General features: G+C 43.0%; 3 protein-coding genes across 3 annotated transcripts in view; all 3 read left to right on the top strand.

Annotated features, from left to right (window-relative positions):
* Positions 1 to 546, top strand: part of LOC139112633 (uncharacterized) — a 154041-nt gene extending 153495 nt beyond the window's left edge. Inside the window, exon 5 of the mRNA XM_070673712.1 lies at positions 4 to 546. Coding sequence (XP_070529813.1) covers positions 4 to 292 — 289 coding nt within the window. The 3' untranslated portion in view covers positions 293 to 546. The remainder of the gene's footprint in view (positions 1 to 3) is intronic.
* Positions 547 to 9740: 9194 nt separating this feature from the next.
* LOC139112620 (uncharacterized) lies at positions 9741 to 12211 on the top strand. The gene is made up of 4 exons (XM_070673702.1): positions 9741 to 11062; positions 11128 to 11231; positions 11306 to 12066; positions 12176 to 12211. The coding sequence occupies exons 1-4, from the start codon at positions 9972 to 9974 to the stop codon at positions 12209 to 12211; spliced, it is 1992 nt and encodes a 663-aa protein (XP_070529803.1). The 5' UTR covers positions 9741 to 9971.
* Positions 11811 to 13742, top strand: LOC139112630 (uncharacterized). The gene has a single exon (XM_070673709.1). The coding sequence runs from the start codon at positions 12271 to 12273 to the stop codon at positions 13660 to 13662; it is 1392 nt and encodes a 463-aa protein (XP_070529810.1). The 5' UTR covers positions 11811 to 12270; the 3' UTR covers positions 13663 to 13742.
* The last annotated feature ends 11209 nt before the right edge of the window (positions 13743 to 24951 follow it).

Here is a 24951-nt window from a genome sequence, read left to right as displayed (position 1 = left end):
CAGATATCAATTTAGGGTTAAGAATTCAGGAACACATTTTTACCACTCTCATGAATCGGTTCATATGTTGGATGGGCAATATGGATCTCTTATTGTACGTGATTCACCAAAAGAAAATCCTCACAAAGATTTGTACGACAAAGACCTTCCGGAACATGTTATTATTATCAGTGATTTAATTCATGAATTAGCATTGGAACGCTATCCTGGTAGATATAGAAATAATATTGGACAAAGTCCAGAAAATATTTTAATTAATGGAAGAGGTAATTGGACGGTAAGAAAATATTAGATTATTACATTGTAGAAATATAAAATAAACTTTTTATGTTTTTATTTAAAAAAACATCTGGTTATTTTACTTTATCTTATAACCTAATACATATCCTGTGAAAATATTATTAGACATGGTTGAATACTATTAGACATGATTGAATTTTACGCGGGATTGTTTTTTTGTACAACAGAAGTCGATGCGAATCATTCATAAACGATACAGCACTGTAATATGTAACAGACAATACTGTTCTTTACTCGAGCACATTGGAATAAAGTTTATGACGATTAAATTATAATTTTTCTAAAAGATATGATGCATATACTTTAATTTGAATAAGTCACTTTAATAATTGTTCGCGAATACGCCGCTCTATGCGTATAAATTTTGCTTTTGTATTGGGGGCACGTGAACCTTGCATGCGTTCCCGATTCCGCGCGAAATTGAACGACAAAATACTCGGTCTCACGGGTATTTCGTCAGACTGCTTATTCAGAGTAGTAGCTCACTAGACACGATTCGATACACGGGCCATTAATCGCTTCCTTTTTCGGACTTCGCTACCGCGGATCTATAGTTACTCCGGCCTGCTGGCTTGCAATGCAGCCCGCCGCGAGTGCATTTCAGTTTTTATTTTTATGGTGCTTGCTACTGTTACGTCAAGAAGATTAATTTTATTTAATTAATTAATTGGAAGGAATCTTCGGGAATGGAATTTGAGGGTAAAGTAGGAAAGTGACGTACCACCGAATTTACGTGAGATTCGAGATTCGAATCCACGCAATTTTACGCGCAGATTATTTATTTTAATATTTCGGATTCCGATTGAGCGCATAAGTGGTTCCTTTTTAGAGAAAGGAAATGAATCCTTATTCTCTGGGATAGAACCAGGCGTGGTTGTTCGCTTTAGGAAAATATTTCAGGGTAATAACGAAATAATTAACTCATAATTTCAGTAACGCAAAATTAACAATTTTAATACTGTGCTAAATTTATTTATTTATTAAATTTGGAAAACATAAAAACAAAATTTCAAAAACCATAAGTTGCTCTTTATCAAAGTCGGGGATGAACCCGCGACTCTGCTAGGAACGCAATGAACAAAACTTTACCCCGGCTATAATTTAGCACAAATCAAATTCGGAACGTGAAGTGAAACTGCGTGTACGGTTCGCAATAGGGTAAACGCAACGCACACGGAACGCGAGAAAGATGCGCGACGCAACGGAGAAAGATACGCAGCGCAACGCGAGAAAGATACGCAACGCAACGGAAAAGATACGCACTTAACGCGAGAAAGATACGCAACGCAACGGAAAAGATATACGCACGGAACGCAAGGAAGATACGCAACGCAAGAAAGATATACGCACGGAACGCAAGGAAGATACGCACGCAACGGAAAAGATATACGCACGGAACGCAAGAAAGATACGCACGCAAGAAAGATACGCGACGCAACGGAAAGATACGCAAAAAAAGAAAACTCTGGGCTGCCGGCACGCGGCGATACAATGCCCACCCCCGGTACCCCACCGAGAACGGATCGGATTCCGAACTTTCCTAACACGCGCGCAGGACGTGTCACGACACCCGCGAATTCCTGCTCGAAACTCCCCCCTTTCACCCCGGGGCTCCACGCAACACGCTCGCAAATACTCGCCGCACGCCGTCTTCACGTGATGACTGCGACTCGACGTCCCACGACGTGATAAACACGGCACTCCGCCGATTACAGCTTTTTCCTCGGTGGCTGAATGTACCCGGAGAAGCCGGTATGGTCCCACGGCGCGGCGGAATCCGTCGTCGCCGCCCCCAACTCTGCTCTGCTGCGGTACTTGCGCTGGCACCCCGTGCTGGTCACGTGATCGGTGGGTGATCGGCAGCTCCTCGTCGATTTTCTCAAAAGAGCTGTAGCTCAGGATTGCCAGCCCCTGGCCGGAACCTGTTTATTAAAACATGATTAATTTTTCGATACCGGGCGACTCCTGGCCCTTCGTCACGAAACGGCACTCACGATACGACACGTGATAACCGCGTGCTCAACAGCTCGCCGGTCGCTCTCCCTCGTCGTCAGTCCCGCCGGGCGGAAAATTCATGTGAGACTCGCTCGGCGAAATCACTCAAGCCCTTCACGGGCGGAAAATCCATGGGAGAAGTCTTCCCTGTCGGCGACAGCCTCCGCACTACCTCGTCGTCAGTCCCGTCGGCAGAGTTCGGCACCTCGGTCTCCGTGCGACTAACGTGAGACTCGCGAACGGGCCCGTTGCCAGGCCAACCGCGCCGACGCAATACTCATTACGGTGTTGGTACCGCCAATTTTCGCGAGTCGGTAAATCGCCAGGTCGGTAATCCGACACCGAAACCGCGAGATAACGCAGTTTTTTGTTACAATTAATTGCATCTGATCTAATTATATCATCATGTCGGAAATTTATTGAAAATAAACCTGAAGAATTTTCTGACAATGTTAAAAATCTTTTAGATTTAAATAATTAAATTAAATAAATAATATAATTATAAAGATTAAAAAATTATAATGTATGTGAGAAGCAAGGAGTCTCACAATAAACAAGCACCCCAAAAGGATTTATAAGAAAAAATATTAATTGTCTCAGAAACGTCTATGTTCGATTTTCGACCTTTTCGTTTCACTATGCGGCGGCCCGACCGTTCTTTGCTGGAACGAGGTGAGACCGGTTACCTTGTTACAAAGTAGATCATAATTCACTGGAAAACAAAGAAGAAAATTTTTAACCTTCCAGAAAAAAATTTTGCAATAGGAAACTTCCACTGTTGCCAAACGCAGAAAAAATAATAATAAAACAAAATCGTACAATCGGCGCCAGCGAAATCAGGCAATAGAAATTCGTTCAAACGTTGCGTAATACCAAGTGTATGCATAAGTTTTTGCCGGTTTAATTAAGAAATGGCGCCAGCGAAAAGTACCCAGCGGATTAATTCGGCGCATACTTTTTTATCTTTTTATCGCAAATTTGTTTATCCGATATTACACTACAATCACACGCAAGTAGAGTCCATCAAAAATTAGCGTCTTTATTTTATTGTTCGGTAATCATGGCGAGTTTTGTGCCTGAAAAAGAACATTTGCTTTTTTTATTTAATCACAAGAAAAAGGCAGTTAAAAGTCACCGTTTACTGGTAGAAACATATGGTGAACACACTCTATCGATTAGAACGTGTGAGACATGGTTTTGACAATTTAAAAGTGATAATTTTGATGTGAAAAACAGTGAACGGTCTGGTAAATCACAAAAGTGTGAAGACGAGCAATTGCCAAAGTTATTGGATGTTGACCCAACTCAAAATCAGCAGCAATTGGCAAAAGCTTTAAATGTATCACAAGAAACAATCAGCAGACGTTTACAAAAAATGGGCAAGATTAATAAACTCGGTAATGGGTTCCACACAATTTGAATCAACGTCAAATAAAAAATCGCAAAGTCATTTGTAAAATGCTGCTTTAACACTTGTAACACGGTAATTTCGGGGGTGGAAAGTTCGTCGGGAACCGGGGTACGAGTTAGAGAACCGAGACGTGATCAATGTACAAAATAAAGTAGTTTATTTCAAAGCCCAAAATAATGGGGACAATATAATACAAAGTAAATGAAGAAAACAAAAGGAAATGACATAAGCAAATTGTACAAATGGTTAGAGAAAACTAAACGCTAAGAGCGGGATTACGCAAAGGGCCCGTCTTCCCACGAGTTCTAAAACTATTTACAGGCGGGTGGCCGACCAAACCGTTCCGGCGGGTCGTATTCCTAAACGCAGTGTACAGATCGGTCGCCCGGGCCGTGTCAAACTGACAGAGTGTCGCGATCGCGGGTATTCAGCGCAGGATTCGAGCTCGGCCGTCTAGGCCGTGTCGATCGGACAGAGTGTCGCGGTCGCGGATATTCGGTGCAGTGTACAAACTCGGCCGTCTAGGCCGTGTCGATCGAACAATTTCCGCGGTCGCGAGTTGACGGCGCAGTAGTGTAATTCGCCCCCAAAGCCGGATGTCGGGGTAGAAAACGGTCGGGGGGAGATCCGGGAGCGCCCGGTCAAAGAAAAAGGCTCGGGAACGCCCGAGTCGTGGACACACGGTATTGAGGAAGGCCGGGAGCGCCCGGTCGAAGAAAGGCTCGGGAGCGACCGAGTCTTGGAGGTAGCGGTGTCGGAGGCCGGGAGAGCCCGGTCAAGGAAGGCTCGGGAGCGCCCGAGTCTTGCGGAGCAAAGTCGGTTTCGAGAGCCGGGTGAGCCCAGTCGAGGAAAACTTGGGAGCGCCCAAGTCCTGGAGGATCGGTTGCTGGGGTGCTCCCCAGCGCGGAAAAGATGCCTCGTTCGCGCTCGAGGCGGTTTATATACCCGTTGGCCCGAGAGTGGGGGACACCCCACTCCCGAGCGGTTTGTTGGCGGTGCGCGGTGTGGGCGGTTAGGCGGCCCATGTTACCCGCTACGGTGGTCCGCGCTACGCGCCGCGGGCGGTTGGTCGGCCGACGTAATATTAAAATGATCGGTGTCCGCGCGAAAATTCAAGGCGATCGGTGTTAGTCGCGGCGCGGGGTCTAACGTTAAGGTTCGTGGCCTTTGGCCACACACTACGAAAAAAAAATTATTTTTGCATCGAATTGTGACGGGTGACGAAAAATGGATTTATTTTAAAAACCCAAAGCGAAAAGATCATGGCTTTCACGTGGCAAAACCGGTCCTTCAACATCAAGGCCAAATCGCTTTGGCAAGAAAACCATGCTTTGTGTCTGGTGGGATCAAAACGGTATTGTTTACCATAAACTCATAAAGCCCGGCGAAACCGTTATTGCACAACGTTATCTCCAACAAATGATAAATTTAAATCACGCATTAATCAAAAAACGACCGGAATGAGACAGAAGACATGGTAAAGTAATTTTGTTACACCACAATGCGCCGTCTCACACATCACAACCAGTGCAAGACATTTTTATATTTCTTGGATGGGACATCTTTCCGCACCTGCCGTACTCTCCAGACCTGGCGCCGTCGGACTACCACCTCTTTTCATCAATGAGACACGCGCTTGCAAAGCAGCACTTCAGTAATTTCGAAAAAGTTGAAAAAAGGCTTGACAAATGGTTTGCTGCCTAAGACAAACAGTTTTTCTGGCATGGTATACATAAATTACCTGAAAGATGAGCGAAATGTGTACAAACTAATGGCCAATATTTTGAATAAAAAAAAATTAATTTCTTTTGAAAAAAACGTGTTTTCTTTACCAAAGACGCCGGCAAAAACTTATGCATAGACCTGGTATAAGATATAACCGAACGTGCTCAGGACAACATAAAAGTAAACTTCAACCTCAGGAAATGTTTAAGTACACTATCGAGCGTCTGACTATAGATAAAAAAGATTTACAAAAAATATCTTCTAGACTTGTAATCGCGCCGCGGATTCTACGCTTCATAAGAAACCAAGACTTGAGTGTGATGCAATTACAAGGATAAAGTACACGGATGAAAGCAATAAAATCCAGGTAGCGAAACGTGACTCTTTGACAGTTAAGAGTTTTTCATATCATTTTTTATATTTGTTAATAATATTCTAAAAGGTTCGGAAGATCTAGGCCCTTGAGAGCGGAGCTTCTTATAAACATTTATCCTGACACTAATGGATATTGGGAACTCCTCACCAGAACTTACAAATAAGAACAAAAATTAGAAAATTTAAGAAACAGAGATGGGGTGAAGTACGAACGCCCAATTTCCGTGGAAAAGGGAAAGTAGAGAGAAAGTCAAAAACTCAGCAACGATGCTCCCTTTTTCCGAGATTATAAAACGCGTGTTTTGGCGGAGGACGCTCTCTTGCCTTCCAGACTTCGTATCAGAAAAAAAAGTGTATATCAAATCTTGTGCGAACCAATGACTGCAATCCCGTTTGTTCGAAGCTTAAGACATCGTATTTAAAAGTAAGTTCTATTTTTATTAGTTTTTATTTGTTGATTACCGGTAATTTGAATATAAAAATATTATATCAATGTATCTTCGTGGTTCGGGGAGTTATGAAAGGGAGGCATGCAATTCTGTAATTTTCGGGCCTCATCCAAGTTTGCCGAGTTTTCGCTGCACATCATGTCTCGTGATTAGTGTCGCCAAACATTCTGCTGCAATAAGCCGCAAATAAATGGGCGACTATCGATGGCCAGTTCGAGTGATGTGTCATGAGTGGTTGAGTCGGTGAGAATCTTAGGGGACAGGAGGAAGAAATCGGAAGAGCGGACGCAGTAGTCGCCCAGTAATTTCTTCTCCTTTCTACGACATAATTCTATTTAAGATTTTCTTCCTAAAATTAATTGAAATTTTAGTAGAATTAAAGAATCAAAATACCATTAAAGTAGGGAATAAACACGGGTTCTAACCCAGGAGCGTTGAGGGAGGCGAGGGGACGGGGAAAAAATCCGTGATGAGAGGAGCGCGGGGAGAGGTAGCCGTAGGTGGGAAGAGACGGGGATCTGTCGCCCATTCATACCCCCGTCTCTTCCCACCTACGGCTACTCTCATCACGGATTTTCCCCGTCGCCTGCTCTGAGTTAGAACCCGTGTTTATTCCCCTTACAACACCCCCGCTAGCAACCACCGTTAATATATATTACAAATAAAATAAAAACTTACGTTTTTAATTTTGCCGCATTTTTTCACCCGCGGCAATTCGCTGTCTACAAAGGCGAATCGTTTCCCGTGGGTGCACAAGTTCATCCGCTTGTCTATAACGTACCCACACTCGTCACCCACGGGATTTTCGGGAACAGAACGAGGTGCTCTGTCAAAAGTCAATATTTCGCCACGTTCGCACTCACCGCGTATGTGATTATCGTAATATAAGCTCAATTGAGCTGAACTGTTTTTTTGGTGTGTGCCACACCACACACCGCCTGCACTAAACGGGGTGCGATCCCCCAACTCGCGGCGTGCGAGAATGTGTACCAACGATGCACACTTTTTTCCATTTAAGAAGTTATTTAGACGTGTTGCACTTGAAAAAATCAGCATGCGACTGACAGGCAACAGCTACGAGCTCACTGCAGACAGTCAGAAAGAAAAACGAAAGCATTTTTTTATCAACAGCAGTCCCGAAGGTGTGACATATACTCGTAAGAATCTTTTACAGCGTTTAGCACGTTTGAAACTTAAGATGCATTCTATCACGCAATGAGAGATTAAGAAATTATTTCATTTAAAAGATGTATCTCGAAAATGTGACATATACTTACGCAAATCTTTTACATTTAATTCCGAGTTTTTAAAGAAATATGTATGAGATCAATCAATCAATAGTTCATGGATATTGGGGGAAAAATGCAACAATAAAAAATTTTTTTAATATAAACATTTAAATTATATATTTATTATAAAATATAACATTATTTGTATATTTTGATGGCAATAAAAAATGTTTTTAATATAATACAATATAATATAATATAATATAATATAATAAAATATAATATTACTTTCGCGCTCCGAATACTAGAGCTAGCAGCTCACAATCAACAATTTGATTCCCATCATAGCAATCGCTAGCATGTATCGCGCTTACAACCTCGTCACGAGTTTTAGCAGTGGAAGCGATGCTAGCAAATCGTGCAAATTTCGAATCAATTATTTTAAGAAAAGATGTTAATTTATTAAACGCTAATGTAATACACTCATCAAGATCAATCATTTTAAGAAATGTCGATTTCATCATCATTAAGCATTTGCCAGCTGATTCAAACCGCAAGACATCCATGCCATTAAAGTTGCGTAGTCTGGCTGTCAACGCACCGAGGTACACGAAGTCTTGAAGATTTTTAAAATCGTTGTGGAGCAAACTTAAAATGTTTGCGCGATACTCGCAGAGTGATTTCCAAGCCTCGAGAGATAGCGGCATTTCCAATCCTCGATTATCACCAATAATAATTTCCACATAACTAGGTGTTCCAACATTAACACCAATTTCTAAATATTTATAACTCGTAGCCGTCAATGCATATCGCTTACATAGAATACGGATTGCATGATCTTTAGATGAGCTAGTGTAAAAACAAAAAAAAAATGACCATATAAAGTTTTTATTAAAAAAAAATTTTTAGTTAGAAAAATTAATACTCACTCATTATTCACACACGATGTGCTAGATGCATTAGCTGGCGTGTAATAATTCATATTACACGCATATGATGTATTAGCTGGCACATTAAATTCCATATTTGTATTAGTTGGCACGTAAAAATCCATCACATTAAGAACGGTAATAACAGATCAGTTTGATGCGCGTGTTACATTTAATGTGATATAATTGTTCCGAGATTTTTTATATATATATCCCCACCACTAATAAGAAATGCATCAATTAAGTGGGGGGATTAAATCTTCAAATTGTGTAAGTTTTATTCCTAGGCAACACACACAGGACACATGTTGCATGGAATTATCATATACATTGGAAGTCCACAATTACCACATGATCTACCGCATAATGCGTTTTGAGTATCAATTTCATGTTTGCGAATGGCAATCATTGGCCCACCCACATCAGCTAAATTAATCATACATGGTGCACATACTGCAATAGCTTCACTAGGTGTGCAATAATAAAAAGACAACATACAATGTTTAGTACGTCCATTAAGCGCGAAAAGTTGTGGTGAATCTATTTTTCGAGAAATACAATCTTCAAGATCTTCACTTTGATCACTCATATAATCACTATCGTTGGGCAATCCAATATCGTCCTCATCAGATAAATCCATTAATTCTCCATTGTCATTTACAGCATTTAAATCAGCCATATTCTCTTAACACAAAATATAAATTTAGTGAACTGTCACCCGATGGTATTTATATAGATCACATTTGTAGGTAATAGTGGGGATCACAAGCATTAGTCTTAAAATAAAAAATGATATCATAAAGATTGCATCAGAAATGCAAGATTTGCGGGCACCACACGTGCTACTGCACTGCATTGGAAATGCAAGATTTGCAGACGCCGCACGTGCCAGTTATCTCAGGCAATGGTGTGGATTACAAGCGTTTAGTCTTAAATGAAAAAAACAGTGATTTTATGTAAGCGATAATGTTATGAAGATTGCATCAGAAGCGCAAATTTGTAGGCGCCGCTATTAAAATGTAATAAAAATAATATCATATAAAGATTGCAAGATTTGCGGACACCACACGTGCTACTGCATCGCACTGCATTGGAAATGCAAGATTTGCAAGATTTGTAGACGTCACACGTGCCAGTTATCTCAGGCAATGGTGTGGATTACAAGCGTTTAGTTTTAAATGAAAAAAACAATGATTTTATATAGGTAATAATGTTATGAAGATTGCATCAGAAGCGCAAATTTGTAGGCGCAGCTATACACATGTGCTGAAAAAAATACTAAGCAAAAATTTGTAGACGCCACATGTATGTCACTTATCACAATATGCACGTGCAAAACTGCTAACATTAAAAAAATATAAAATTATCAGGCGGCTTCCAGTGTTTCATCTGTTCTCCATCGTTATGAAGGTTAATACTTAAAATGCTGACATAATCGCTATGAATTCATTGAACTTACTTAAAAATGTAAACGTAGCAGTTTGTCATATACCACATATAAAACTGTGGAGCATACATCACATTTTATCATTTAACATATTGAAATCTCGAGAATAAAATGGATCGACGAGAGCAACAGTTGACAGCGCAAGCAGATCGATTGACTTTAGAAGAATTTAATGCATGGAATCAGCAATGTGAAGAATATATCGAATTATTGGAGGACCAGGGGCGAAATAAACGTGCAAGATTATCAATCGGTGCGAAGCAATCACTAGTTGCATGTATTGCACGTATCGAAAGTTTAAGAGATTTAACAAAACAACGTTTCATTCATGTGGGTGCTGGACATAATACAAAAAATAAAGGACTTCGATGGAGTGAAATTGACACAGCTTTTGAAAGCCGCATATTAACTGGTGTGGTAATTAATTCAAACTATATCGAGCCTCGCAAATTTCTGGAAGATGCGCAAGACATTGTATTAAAACATGTGCAAAATGTTATGCATAAACATAACAATATAAAAATTAATGTTGTATTTAATGGTGAATTTGTGGCTAACAATAAAACTGCAAATAAAAGTGTGTGCACAAAAAACTGTGAACTCTTTCGTTCAAGTGATCTACAAGAGTGGTACGAGTCACGCATTATCGAGCCTATTCTCACATCCTTGGATGAATTTCAAGAACGTGACAGCGGGTGGGCACTGTCGCGTATACATAATTTGATGATAAATGTAAATAAACACAATCCATTACATGCTGGGTGCCATGTGATATTACCACAGGAAATTAAAATGAAAAGAGCTGTGATAAATATACAATCTGCTGACAATGCATGTTTCGCATGGTCAGTGGTAGCCGCTCTATACCCAGCCGAGAAACATGTGGATCGAATAATATCATATCCACATTATGCAACAGTGTTAAATCTTGAAGGTATTGAGTTTCCAATAACTATGAAACATGTTAAAAAATTTGAAAATCTTAATAATATTTCCATCAACATATATACGATTGAGAAGAAAAAAATTCTACCAATACAACTCACAGATAAAGTACGAGAGAGACACATTCATTTGTTGTACACACAGCGAGATAATGATGTTGGACATTTTTCATTGATAAAAAATTTATCACGTCTTATAAGTTCACAGCTTAGTAAAACAAAGAGTAAGAAATATTTTGTGATCGGTAAGTATAAAATGTAAGTAAAAATGTTTTTCTTTTATACAATAAAAATTTTTAATGCATTTATATTCTTTATTCCAGATGCTTACATTACTTTAGTTCAAGTGAAAGATTAATGGTACACAGCGTAGATTGTGGAAAAATTAATGAGTGCGCAATTATATTACCATGTGATGAAAAAAATGGTTAAGTTTTGACAACTATACTAGAAAGGAACGAGTTCCATTTGTGGTATATGCCGATTTGGAATGTACCCTAGAAAAAACGAATGCTGACTCTACCACATCTACATGTGCACACCAACATCATAAGGTTTTTAGCATAGGGTATTATGTATGCTGTTCATACAACAAGTCGCTATCAATGTATCGGTTTCATCGCGGTAATAACTGTGTCGCATGGTTCGCCGAGGAACTTAAAAATTTAGCGCATAATGTAAAAACAATTTTATCAGCTAATGTACCCATGGCTGATTTTACACGAGACGAGTTGGAAAATTTTAACAAAGCTACACATTGTCACATATGTGAAAAACCATTTGTATCAGATGACATACGAGTCCGCGATCACTGTCACTTAACCGGTCGATATAGAGGACCAGCACATTCAAATTGTAATATAAATTATATGGATTCGAATTGTATTCCCATAGTTTTTCATAATTTATCGGGTTACGATGCACATTTTATTATCAAAGAAATTGCAACTGCCTATGAAGGAACTATAGAACTGCTTCCCATAACGAAAAGCACCACCGATAATAGAAATAATTGTATAAAATTAAGGTTTATTGATTCATTTAAATTTCTAAATACAAGTCTTGAGAAGTTAGCATCATTTCTAAGTAAAGATAAATTGCGAGTGTCGCGATATGAATTTTCTAATCTAACTAATGAAAATTTTGATTTATTAACACGTAAAGGAGTCTTTCCATATGAATATGTTGACAGTATTGAAAAATTGGAAGATGTATGTTTGCCTCCACGTGAATCATTTTACAGCTCATTGACTGATGATACAGTATCCGAAAATGATTATGCACACGCTATAGATATCTGGCAACGATTCTCAATTCAAACGCTCGGAGAATACAGTGATCTGTATTTAAAAACTGATGTCTTGTTATTAGCTGACATATTTGAAAACTTTAGAGACAGCTGTATAGTGAGTTACAAACTTGATCCCGCATATTATTACACCTTACCAGGTTTTACGTGGGACGCGATGTTAAAACACACGGGTGTAAAATTTGAACTTCTTACTGACATTGATATGGTTATGTTTATTGAACGTGGTATACGCGGCGGTTTAAGTCAATGCTCAAGCAGATATGCATGTGCCAATAATAAATATATGCAGTCATATGATTCATCAAAATCATCAACATATTTAATGTATTTTGATGTTAATAATTTGTATGGATGGGCGATGTGTCAACCGCTACCATATGCCGATTTTCAATGGGTTGACAATGTTTCTAATTTCGATGTGATGAGTGTGCCACTAGACTCACCCAATGGTTATATTTTCGAGGTTGATTTAGAGTATTCACAACGTTTACATGATGCGCATGCCGACCTGCCATTCTGTCCAACGCGCGATAAGCCACCCGGTAAGCGGCAGGACAAGCTTCTCGCAACCTTATATGATAAGAAGCGTTACATCATTCATTATCGCAATTTACAGCAATGTATTAATCATGGACTGCATCTTACAAAAATACATCGCATATTACAATTTAAACAATCCCCATGGCTACGTGTTTATATAGAACTTAATACCAAATTTAGAACGCTTGCAAAAAATGATTTTGAAAAAAACTTGTATAAATTAATGAATAATGCAGTATTTGGAAAAACTATGGAGAACGTGCGTAATCATGTTGATGTAAGGCTCGTAACACATTGGGAGGGCAGATTTGGTGCTGAGGCATTGATCTCGAAACCGAATTTTCATAGTCGTAGCATTTTCGCCGAAAATCTGGTAGCGATTGAAATGCGTAAACTTGAAGTGAAATTTAATAAACCGATCTATGTTGGAATGTGCATTCTGGACATATCTAAAACATGTTTATATGAATTTCATCATGAGTACATGCAACCTCTTTATCAAAATAAATGTAAAATTATGTATACTGACACAGACAGTCTTATATATCATATAGAGTGCGAAGACGTTTATGAGATTATGAAACGTGATATTAATAGATTTGATACAAGTGATTACGCTTGTGACAATGTGTATGGTATTCCACAAGTCAATAAAAAAGTACCAGGTTTGATGAAAGATGAAAACAATGGAGCGATCATGACTGAATTTATTGGACTTCGAGCAAAAATGTATGCATTACGAGTAGATGGTAAAAAAGATACAAAAAAGATTAAAGGTGTTAAGAGTAATGTTGTCGCCAAGAAGATAACGTTTGATGATTACACACGATGCTTGAAGGAGGAAATAGAAATGACGCGTCAGCAAACATGTATAAGATCTAAGCTGCACGAAGTGTATACTATACGTGAGGAAAAAACTGCTTTAAGTCCATATGATGATAAACGATATATTATACAGGATTCTATTGAAACATTACCATGGGGGCATTATAAAATACCGTTGTAAAAAATTTTTTATATATTATACATTATACATTATACATTATACATTATATATTGTAAATAAAAAATTTTTTTTAATTATATAAAATTCTTATAAAACGTTATTCTTGCATATCCATAAGTTATGCGAATTATTAAATCCCAGCCACTTTACATAAACATTATTTCCTTGTTTTCGTAACACTTTTTCAACAAGATATACATCAGGATTATTTACGTGAAGCAATTCCTGTTCATAGAATCCTCCAGCGATAGGTTTTCCACAAGAATCCTCCAACAAGTATGTCACAGGATTAGTTTTTTGCACTTTGACGATTGTAAATACTTCCGTAGTCCAATTTGGTGTATAGCCTTTTTCAAATATTGTTTTGAATTTGCTAACACGTACTGAATCACCAGTTTTAAACCGTGCTGGAGCAGCAATCTTTATGCGGCTGTAGACCGTTGCCAAGAGTTTGCCTGCGTTTGCAGGGGTAACATCGACAGGTCGCATACCAATAGTTCGATGTTTTCGAATATTATAATCCAAAACGAGCTGCTGCAGTGAATCAAGCCATTTATAATTTCCATTGAGTGTAAACATTTTCCACATAGCGTTTTTAAGCGTTCGATTAAATCGTTCGACAACTGACGCTTTCATTACAGTGTATGTAGAATAATGGTTAATATTATGTTTTTTTAAGAGTTTTTGTACGTTTGCGTTGTAAAATTCTTTTCCTTTATCAGTTTGAAGATTATTCGGACATCTTTTATTATTGCGAAAGATCTTTGCAATCGCTGTTGCAACTTCGATACCGCTTTTTGTCTTTAATGGTACAGCCCATGCATGCTTGCTCAGCACATCGATAACGATGAATATGTAGTGGTAACCTTGGTTGACACGTGTGTATGGGCGCATCTCGACTACATCAGCTTGCCACAAGTCATCATACCCGCGCACTATGACACGCCTTCGAGAAAAATTTCTTCTCGCCGGTGTATGCAATTCGATTACCAATTGAAGTTTTTCTGAGCTTATTTTCTTTGACATTTTTTAAAGCTATGAGATTTACCGCACTATTAAAAAATTTTTTTCATAAATATGAACAATAGCAACACCGAAAACGATAACAAAAACGGTATTAACAATAGAAAACGGCAACGGCAACGGCAACGGCAACGGAAACAGCAAACGGCAACGGCAGCTGTTTAATTCTGTTCACCGCGAATAAATTTATTGCGAAGCGTGTTTACCACAACCTGTAGACTACTCTGTAGTATTTCCATTTTCTTATTCAGTTCATTTAGTTGATCTTTTAAATTCTGCACATTCTGTTGAACATTATTATTAAGTTCCACAATTTCATTCTTTAAAATCTGTAAATTTTGTTGAACATATTGTTTGTTAACAGCATCATCATCGTCCAAAGGTTCAGCTACATGCTTAATTTTGTGTGATCGCGCGTCGTAATCGGTGGATGTTACACAAATAGCGTTATCGCGCACGTAATTTCTAACTAACGCATTATATCGATAATGTTGATTAGTATTACTTCCTCCACCATCTTTAAGCAATGTTCCAAACTTGTTAATCGGCATTTCGATATCAAATTGTAACGAGGTAGGCATCTACCTCGTCCCGGCAAAACAGCGGCCGGACCGTCGGACCGAACATCGTCCGACGGAATAGGGGCGCGGTGCGCCCCGACCCTTTTTTAATACACCGCAATAAGTAACGCGCACCGTTCTCGGTAAACGTACCACCGTCCCGCGTCGCGCGAAAATTAATACTTTTTACGATCGCGACGGGCGCTGCGACGCCAACCCCCGGGAACCCGAACACCCCGGGCCACGCGAAACACCGAATAAAAAGGCCGGGTACCGAGCGATCGAGAGCAGTCTTCCGATCCACTGAGCTCCGTTCCGGGCCTCCGCTCAGTAGCTTCCTAGACAACCGAATCACCCAGGAGTCGCTAAGCACGAGGGTCGAGCGTTCTCGGCCTTCGCCAAGAGTTCTTGGCCGCGACACCGCCTCCTTTCCTCCGAAGCTCCCAGGTCGCCGGCCACAGCGGATAAAGCGGGGTGAAGCGTGCTTCGCCTCCGCCGAGCGTTCTCGGTTTATCCCGTGGACGACGCCCGGGCAGCATCTCCAGCCGCATCGGCGGTTCCTAGCGAGCGTGGCGCAGTCCTGAGGTAAAGAGTACTTTGCCTCTGCTGAGCGTTCTCGGCGATTGCCCCCCGCGCTCCCGTTCCTAAGGGAAAACCGCGGTCCAGCATAGGGAGGGCACGGTATTATATCCACGCGCGCGAATTCACGCGACCGACGACGATACTGTTTGCGTCACCCGTGCGATAGGCGCCGCGTTATAAAAACGTGCGTATAAGAAAAGCGAAACTCGCGCGACCGCCGGCGACTCTGTTTACGTCGTTCGTGCGACAAGCACCGCGGCGGAACAGCTGTACATATTGTAAATATAAGAGCTAAAAATAAATGTAAATAGTCAACTCGAAAAGACACGAGACTTGAAGTAATTTCGTTCCTTCCCGCGGACACCCCGGCCGGCCCTGAACGCACGCGACGACTCGCCGAATATCGTGGCGAGTCGCTTGACCGTGTCCGGCCACACGGAGGGGAGAAAGGGGGGTGTTACATGGCGCCCGAACAGGGACCGGGAAGACGTTAACCGGGAAGGAACGAATACAAATGCCGAAAACCGACGTACCGCGGAATTGGATATATCGGTTGTCTAAGGCAGAGCTTACCGCCGAATTACGTATCTACGCGCTAGACATAGCGGGAAACATCGACGAGTTACGCGCCCGACTAAGCCAGTACGTCGCACAAAATCCCGACAAGTTTCGGACCCCGCGAATAATCATTTCCGATCCAACCGACATGCCGGACACCGCCGGACCCGCTACTCTGCCCGTAAATACCGCCGAGGTCCCCGCGCACGACGATACCGCCAAAAGCATTAACCAGATTAGGAAATGGGGGTGCTTTTTCGACGGAAAAGATCCCGTCGCGTTCCTCGAACGGGTGGAGGAACTGCGCGAGGGCTACGGACTCACGGGGGATCAGGTCATCCGAGGCCTACCGGAATTGTTACGGGGAGAGGCGATCCTCTGGTACCGGAACGTCAAGGACCAGTGGGGTGGTTGGGAGGAGTTCCGAGAGGCGTTCCAACAGCAATTCTTTCCCCCGCGGTACCGCGCTAAGTTAAAACGCGAGCTTGAATCCCGTCGGCAACGCGAGGGGGAGAATTACCGCAAATACGCGACGGACGTTATGACGCTGATGCGACGGGTAGGGGGGTACGCAGCCGAGGAACAGGTCGAAATCATGTACGACAATACCGACCCGCGCATTAAAATCCATATTGGCCGAGAAACCGTAAAAACGATCGACGAGTTAACCCGCCGGGCTGTGGAGATCGAAGGATGCCTCGAAGAGACCCGTCGAGAAGCTCGAAATATACCGCGTTCAACCGCCGCCGCGACCACCCCCGCACCCTACGACAAACGAGAATGCTGTTGGCGGTGCAAACAGCGCGGGCATACCCGTTTCGACTGCCGCAGAATTCCGCGGAAATTTTGCTCCCAGTGTGGACGCGACGGCGTGCTCACACGCGACTGCCATCCTCCGACGGGAAACGGCCCACGGGCCGGGGAAGTGGCGGACGCACCCCGGGACCCGTAATCTCGTTTTCACCGCGCCCGCACCTGGCCGTCCGTATCAACGGCCAGGTTATTACCGCGCTATTAGACACCGGAGCCGAGGCGTCATTCATCAGCGCCGACACCGCCGAAACGCTCCGACGTGCCGGCCTCGAATCCGAGCCATACGACGGCCAGGTGCAGCTCGCGGACGGGACCCCCGCGACGACCTGCGGACGCGTGACGGCCAGGATCACGATAGGCAACGTTAAACTGCGGCACGCGATACAAATTCTACCCGCGCTCGACAATCCCATGATCGTCGGTATCGACTTATGGGGACGGACGAAATATGCAATACCGCCACCCCCTCGGGCAACCCCCACGTATCGACCGCGGACGGCCGCGTTACAATGCGACGAGGAGACACAACTCAGTGATTTTCTACGGGCAGAAATGAAGCGGTTCGAGGGAATACACGGGCCGACACCGATCATTACTCACGAGATACATACGAAACCAGGAATATATCCGATTAAACAGCGGTACCGGCCGAGGAACCCCGCGATGCAAGCCGTGATTGACGCGGAAGTGGAAAAAATGATCCGGGAAGGCGTGATTGAACCGTCGCATAGCGCCTGGAGCTCTCCCGTGGTCATCGTACGGAAAAAAGACGGAAAACCGCGTTTCTGCATCGACTTTCGGAAGGTCAATGAAGTAACCGAGCCCGACGCCTACCCCCTCCCGCAAATTACAGCCACCCTTGATAAATTGCGGGGGGCGCGATATTTTAGCACGTTAGACTTAAAAAACGGCTACTGGCAGGTGCCATTAACGTCCGAGAGCCGGCCTATTACGGCCTTCACGGTACCGGGGAGAGGCCTCATGCAATTCCGCGTGATGCCGTTCGGATTACACTCGGCACCAGCCACCTTTCAAAGGCTGTTAGATAGACTGCTCGGGCCGGAACTAGAACCGCGGGTATTCGTCTATTTAGATGATATTGTAGTCTGTACGGCCACATTTCGAGAACACCTAGATACATTGACCGAGGTCTTTCGCCGACTACGCACCGCGCGACTACGATTAAATCCGGAAAAGTGCAATTTTTGCACCGACCGCATAAAGTACCTCGGCCACGTAATTACACGAGAAGGAATAAGCACCGACGCGGAAAAAACGGCCGCTATCACCGCCATACCCCGCCCACAAACGGTCCGACAGGTGAGGCAATTCCTTGGGATGGCCTCGTGGTACCGACGTTTCATCGAAAACTTCGCGACAATCGCGGCACCGTTAACGAGCCTCACAAAGAAAAACGCGCGGTTCGCGTGGGGAACCGAGCAACATGAAGCCTGGGAAAAATTAAAACGCACATTAACAACGGCACCCGTCTTAGCTTGTCCGGACTTTACGCGGCGATTTATATTACAGACAGACGCAAGCGTCGCGGGGTTGGGGGCCGTTTTAACACAATATTTTCCCGAGGGGGAGCGTGTAATAGCGTATGCCAGTCGGACGCTCAATACCGCCGAGAAAAATTACACCGCCACCGAACTCGAGTGCCTCGCGGTCCTATGGGGTGTGCGGAAAATGCGGGGGTACATTGAGGGGTATCAATTTACGGTTATCACCGATCATCAATCATTACGTTGGTTGCAGAAGCTCGAGTCACCATCAGGTAGACTGGGGCGATGGGCATTCGAGCTGCAACAGTATTCGTTCGACATTAAATACCGTAAAGGTACGCTAAACCGAGTCGCGGACGCTCTGTCTAGACAACCGATTTTAATTAGCATAGCAACGAGCACGTGCGGGTGGTACGACCGCATGCGACGTACCGTTACACAGCACCCGCGAGACGCTCCTGACTTCCGAATAGTCGACGGGAAACTGTACCGACATATATTACACCGCCTCGATTTTAAAGAAGTGTCGCCGGACGACGAATGGAAGGAATGCGTACCGCGTGACCATCGCCAGGAAATATTAACGCGTTACCACGACGAGCCGACTGCCGGCCACCTGGGTATCGCCAAAACAATCGCGCGTATCGCCGAACACTACTATTGGCCCGGGATGTTTCGCGAGATCACCCGGTACGTGCGCGGATGCAAAAACTGCTTGGCCTACAAAGCGTCACAACAAAAGCCGCCCGGCTTATTACATGCCACACCGGTCGAACGCCCGTGGCAACATGTGTCAATCGACCTCGTCGGGCCCCTCCCCAGGTCGAAGCGCGGCCACGTATGGCTACTAAATCTCCAAGACCGATTTACGAAATGGATCGAAATTAGAGCCCTATCGAAAGCGACGGCTCCGAGCGTCACGCGAGCGTTAACCGAAGCCGTAATCCTGCGACACGGGTGTCCGGAAATTGTCACGTCTGACAACGGGACGCAGTTCCGATCCGACCAGCTCGAAACTCTGTTGCGATCTATGGGAATCACCCACCGCCTAACACCGCCGTATTCACCGCAATGCAATCCGGTGGAACGGACGAACCGGACAGTCAAAACCATGATCGCACAGTACGTCGGGCATAAACACCGAGCGTGGGATGAAAAAATAGAAGCGCTACAATTCGCCTTTAATACAGCGACACACGACGCGACCGGTTACACCCCTGCGTACCTAAATTACGGCCGAGAACTACGGCAACCGACCGAACCGAGCAAAAATACGGGCCCTGTCACCGAAACGCACCGGCGTTTGCAGGAAGCGCACGAATTTGTCCGCGTAAGATTGGCCCGGGCATTCCAAAGACAGGAGAAATATTATAATCTCCGACGACGTCCGTGGCGGCCGCAAATCGGAGAAAGCGTGTGGCGGCGGGAACACCCGCTGTCAGATAAAGGAGCGGCATTCAATGCAAAATTAGCTCCCAAATATGCCGGCCCGTTCGAAGTACGAAAAATAATATCGCCCGTTATCGTCGATCTGAAAGGTCCAAACGGCCGTTGGTACCGGCACGTACACGTAAAGGACCTTAAGAGCGTTACGCCAGAACAGGCAACCGATATCAACAAAGACGCGGATGACAACAACGAGGACGACGAGGAAGAGGACGATACCGAGAGCCGGACGACAGCGGTACACCGGCTCACTTGCGATAACACCAGCCATGGAGCAGGATATACTCGCGGAAATAAACCACTAGAGAAAGGTACGATCCCGCGGAGCCTGGAATCAACGAGGAGTGATTCGCATACCGCGGCGATACGGGAGGAGGAGACCTGGCGTCAGCATCCCACGCTGGAACCTCTACGAGTCATGGGGCCATTACCACCGCCGCCGATCCCAGTAGAGGTGGCCCCCGGTGTAATCGTGGACGTGCCACATTCTCGGCGCATCTCCCGGGAATACAAAGCGCGTCGGCCGCCAGCGATGGCATCCGTTTCGACGGGCGGGGCGAGTACGATCGGCAAAATTAAAATAAATTGCTAAATGCCTCAAAATTCAGGCATCTGTAGGAAGGGTGATGTAACGAGGTAGGCATCTACCTCGTCCCGGCAAAACAGTGGCGGACCGTCGGACCGAACATCGTCCGACGGAATAGGGGCGCGGTGCGCCCCGACCCTTTTTTAATACACCGCAATAAGTAACGCGCACCGTTCTCGGTAAACGTACCACCGTCCCGCGTCGCGCGAAAATTAATACTTTTTACGATCGCGACGGGCGCTGCGACGCCAACCCCCGGGAACCCGAACACCCCGGGCCACGCGAAACACCGAATAAAAAGGCCGGGTACCGAGCGATCGAGAGCAGTCTTCCGATCCACTGAGCTCCGTTCCGGGCCTCCGCTCAGTAGCTTCCTAGACAACCGAATCACCCAGGAGTCGCTAAGCACGAGGGTCGAGCGTTCTCGGCCTTCGCCAAGAGTTCTTGGCCGCGACACCGCCTCCTTTCCTCCGAAGCTCCCAGGTCGCCGGCCACAGCGGATAAAGCGGGGTGAAGCGTGCTTCGCCTCCGCCGAGCGTTCTCGGTTTATCCCGTGGACGACGCCCGGGCAGCATCTCCAGCCGCATCGGCGGTTCCTAGCGAGCGTGGCGCAGTCCTGAGGTAAAGAGTACTTTGCCTCTGCTGAGCGTTCTCGGCGATTGCCCCCGCGCTCCCGTTCCTAAGGAAAACCGCGGTCCAGCATAGGGAGGGCACGGTATTATATCCACGCGCGCGAATTCACGCGACCGACGACGATACTGTTTGCGTCACCCGTGCGATAGGCGCCGCGTTATAAAAACGTGCGTATAAGAAAAGCGAAACTCGCGCGACCGCCGGCGACTCTGTTTACGTCGTTCGTGCGACAAGCACCGCGGCGGAACAGCTGTACATATTGTAAATATAAGAGCTAAAAATAAATGTAAATAGTCAACTCGAAAAGACGAGACTTGAAGTAATTTGTTCCTTCCCGCGACACCCCGGCCGGCCCTGAACGCACGCGACACTCGCCGAATATCGTGGCGACGCTTGACCGTGTCCGGCCACACGGAGGGGAGAAAGGGGTGTTACAAATGATTAAATTGTGTATGCATACTTCAATTTATAATAAGCCCCACTTCGCGAAGTTCCTCAATAATTGATAAAATCTCATTGTCATGAGCGTTATGACCCGCGTAACATGAGGCTTCGAGCAATCGAAGACGATCTACGAGCTCGTTTGGATCATCCCAATGAACATAATCGATTTTGTTATTGTTTAATGTTACAGCGTATGGTATACCTTGTCCAATTTTTTTACTCAGCACAGAAGCGATTATATTCTTATATTTATGATCTGTAAGGGATTCAGATAAATTGTAAAGTAAAAATTGATTTAAAGAATGCTTCAAAAAAGAATTTATTGATTAGAGCGGACCTCCGTTCTGTTACAATGATGAGGCGAGACTACTCGCTCGATGCAACTTACACCGCTAGCCTTTGCACCAAGGCCAAGTTAGGGGATTTTGCACAAGGAGATAGGAGTACGCCGAATTAAAATTAATATGATATGATATTTCGCTACGTGATATTGATTAAATTGCTACTAAGAATTCTAACTTCTATTATTACTACAATTTTCGGCCAGTCCTGACCATACTTTGTCCTCAAAGTTCACCGCAATTTTTCCATGGTCTTATGTTTGCAGCTTCCCACGTACCTTCGTACGGTTTTTGAGACATCTGATGTTCCTTTACATCTTTAATTACGTATCGATTATTTCTTAAAACGCGACATATCTCATACGGTCCTTTATATTTAGGTATAATTTTATGAGACGTTCCGGGAGTAGTTTCGATATTTTTTATCATAACAAAATCTCCTACTTCGTATTTTTAGCTGGTTTACGCTTTTATCAAAATATTCCTTATTATATTTTTGGCTTCGCATTATTCTATCCGCCGCTCTTGCACGCATTAATTGCAGATCTCGATCGTTATCGGTAAGGTTTAAGTTCAGATATTCTCGTATAGCATCTATAATTTTTCCTTTTTGCTCTACCCCAAACAAAAGTCTTGTGTTTCCCTTGTTGTTTTATGAATAGTATTATTTAATGCAAATTCAATATCCCAAATTATCTTGTACCAATATAACTTTTCGTCATTATTTATAAGTTTTCCTATCATAGGTCCTATAACACGATTTACGCGTTCAACTTGTCCATTTGCTTGAGGCGATTGTGTAGCGGTAAGGATATGCCAAATATTATTTTCTTTACAAAATGTTTCAAAATCGCTTGAAGTAAAAGCTGTCCCTCTGTCGGATATTATGATACGCGGTCTACTATAATTACAGAAATGTGTTTGTAGTTGACTTATTACTTCTTGAGTCGCGGTAGTCTTAGTCGGATACAATTTAACAAATTTCGTAAATGCGTCAATAACTACTAACATATATCGTTTAGCTAATCGCTCTTTATCTATCGGACCGTAATGGTCGATATGATATACGTCAAAGAGAGTTTCACCCTTAGGGATACAATGTAAATTTCCTTCCTTTTTTCCGTCGGCAGGAGAATATGCAATGCATTTTAAACAATTTAAAATATAATTCTTAACTTTCTCTTTCATATTTGGAAACCAATAGCTTTTAGATATATTATCATAGGTTTTTTCTACTGCTAAATGTCCCATATGATCGTGATATTTTTGCATTATATGTATCTCCATCGCATGTGGTACATAAAACAATAAATCTTTGTTACGTTTTCTGAATATGATTCCGTTTCGCATTTCAAAGACCGAGTCTTCCGTTTTTTGTAATATATCTTTTAATTCGCATAATTTGGCGTCTCGACTTTGACTAAGAGCAAGGTTTAATTCGAACGGATTATCGGTGATTACCATTATTTCGTGTGGCAATCGACTTAACGCATCTGCATGTCCCATTCGTTTTCCGGGTCTATGCTCGGTTGTATAATCATAATTCATTAATTCTAACACCCATCGACTTATTCGAGGATTTATTTCTTTTTTCTTAATTGCTAAGGCTAACGCATTACAATCCGTAACTATCTTAAATTTAATTCCATTTAAGTAAACTCTAAATCGTCGCAGGGCATATATTATACATAACATTTCCAATTCAAAACTATGATATTTACTTTCTGCGTCTGTAGTTCGTTTTGAGAAAAAGAAGACTGGATGAAAATATTTGTCTTTACCTTGTTGCATTAATACTGCCCCGAAACCGCTCGTACTCGCGTCGCAGTGTAGCTCTGTTTCGCTATTTGGATTGTATATCGCTAGTACAGGTGCCTGTGTTAATTTAATCTTTAATTCCTCGTATGCTTTTAATTCACGCGGTCCGAAGGTAAATGTCACATTTTTACGTAATAATTCGTACAGTGGCTTAGCAATCAACGAGAAGGATTGAATAAATTTTCTAAAATAGGAACATAAAGCGACAAAACTATGTACCTCCTTAATATTACGCGGTACTGGAATTCTTTTTACGGATTCTATTCCTGCCTTAGTTGGTTTTACTCCGGTGCCTGTAATCAAATACCCGACAAATTCTATTTCTGTTTGGAGGAAAATACACTTATCGATTCTTAATTCGAGTTTATTTGTTACAAATAATCTAAACACCTGTCGCAATATATTTAAATGTTGCTCAATTGTTTCCGATATTACTAAAATATCATCCATATAAACTATCACCTTCGATTCTCGAATGAGATTAGACAATATTTGATTAATATAACGCTGAAAACGGGAGGCTACTAAACCAAACGGCATACGCAAAACAAACCCTAACGGCGTTACAAACGCGGTATATTTTACTGAATCTTTTGACATTTTAATGTGGTAAAATCCACAAGTCTAACTTTGTAAAGTTTTTTGTTATACAATGAATCTATCAAATCCTCTATGTTTGGCAATGGATAATTATCCTTAACCAATAGTTTGTTTAATTCGCGAAAATCTACACATAGTCGTATATCTCCTGTTTTTTTACGTACTAACACAACCGGAGATGCATATTCCGATTCGCTTGGGCGTATAATTTTTTTCAACTAACGAATCTAATAATACTCGAAGCTCCCTTTTTCTGCATAAGAAGGCCGGTTTGAAGGAAAGTTAAATGGCTTATTCTCTCGTAATTTTAAACAAAGTTCCGCGTCAACCTTTGGTTTTTCTGGCCTATCGGGTTTTACATATTCATTTTCAAATAGTTT

This window comes from Cardiocondyla obscurior, unplaced genomic scaffold (genome assembly GCF_019399895.1).
Source record: "Cardiocondyla obscurior isolate alpha-2009 unplaced genomic scaffold, Cobs3.1 scaffold38_0_513239, whole genome shotgun sequence".
Classification (NCBI taxonomy): domain Eukaryota; kingdom Metazoa; phylum Arthropoda; class Insecta; order Hymenoptera; family Formicidae; genus Cardiocondyla; species Cardiocondyla obscurior.
Note: the sequence above shows the minus strand (reverse complement) of the source record. Positions and strands in the feature narration are given on the sequence as shown.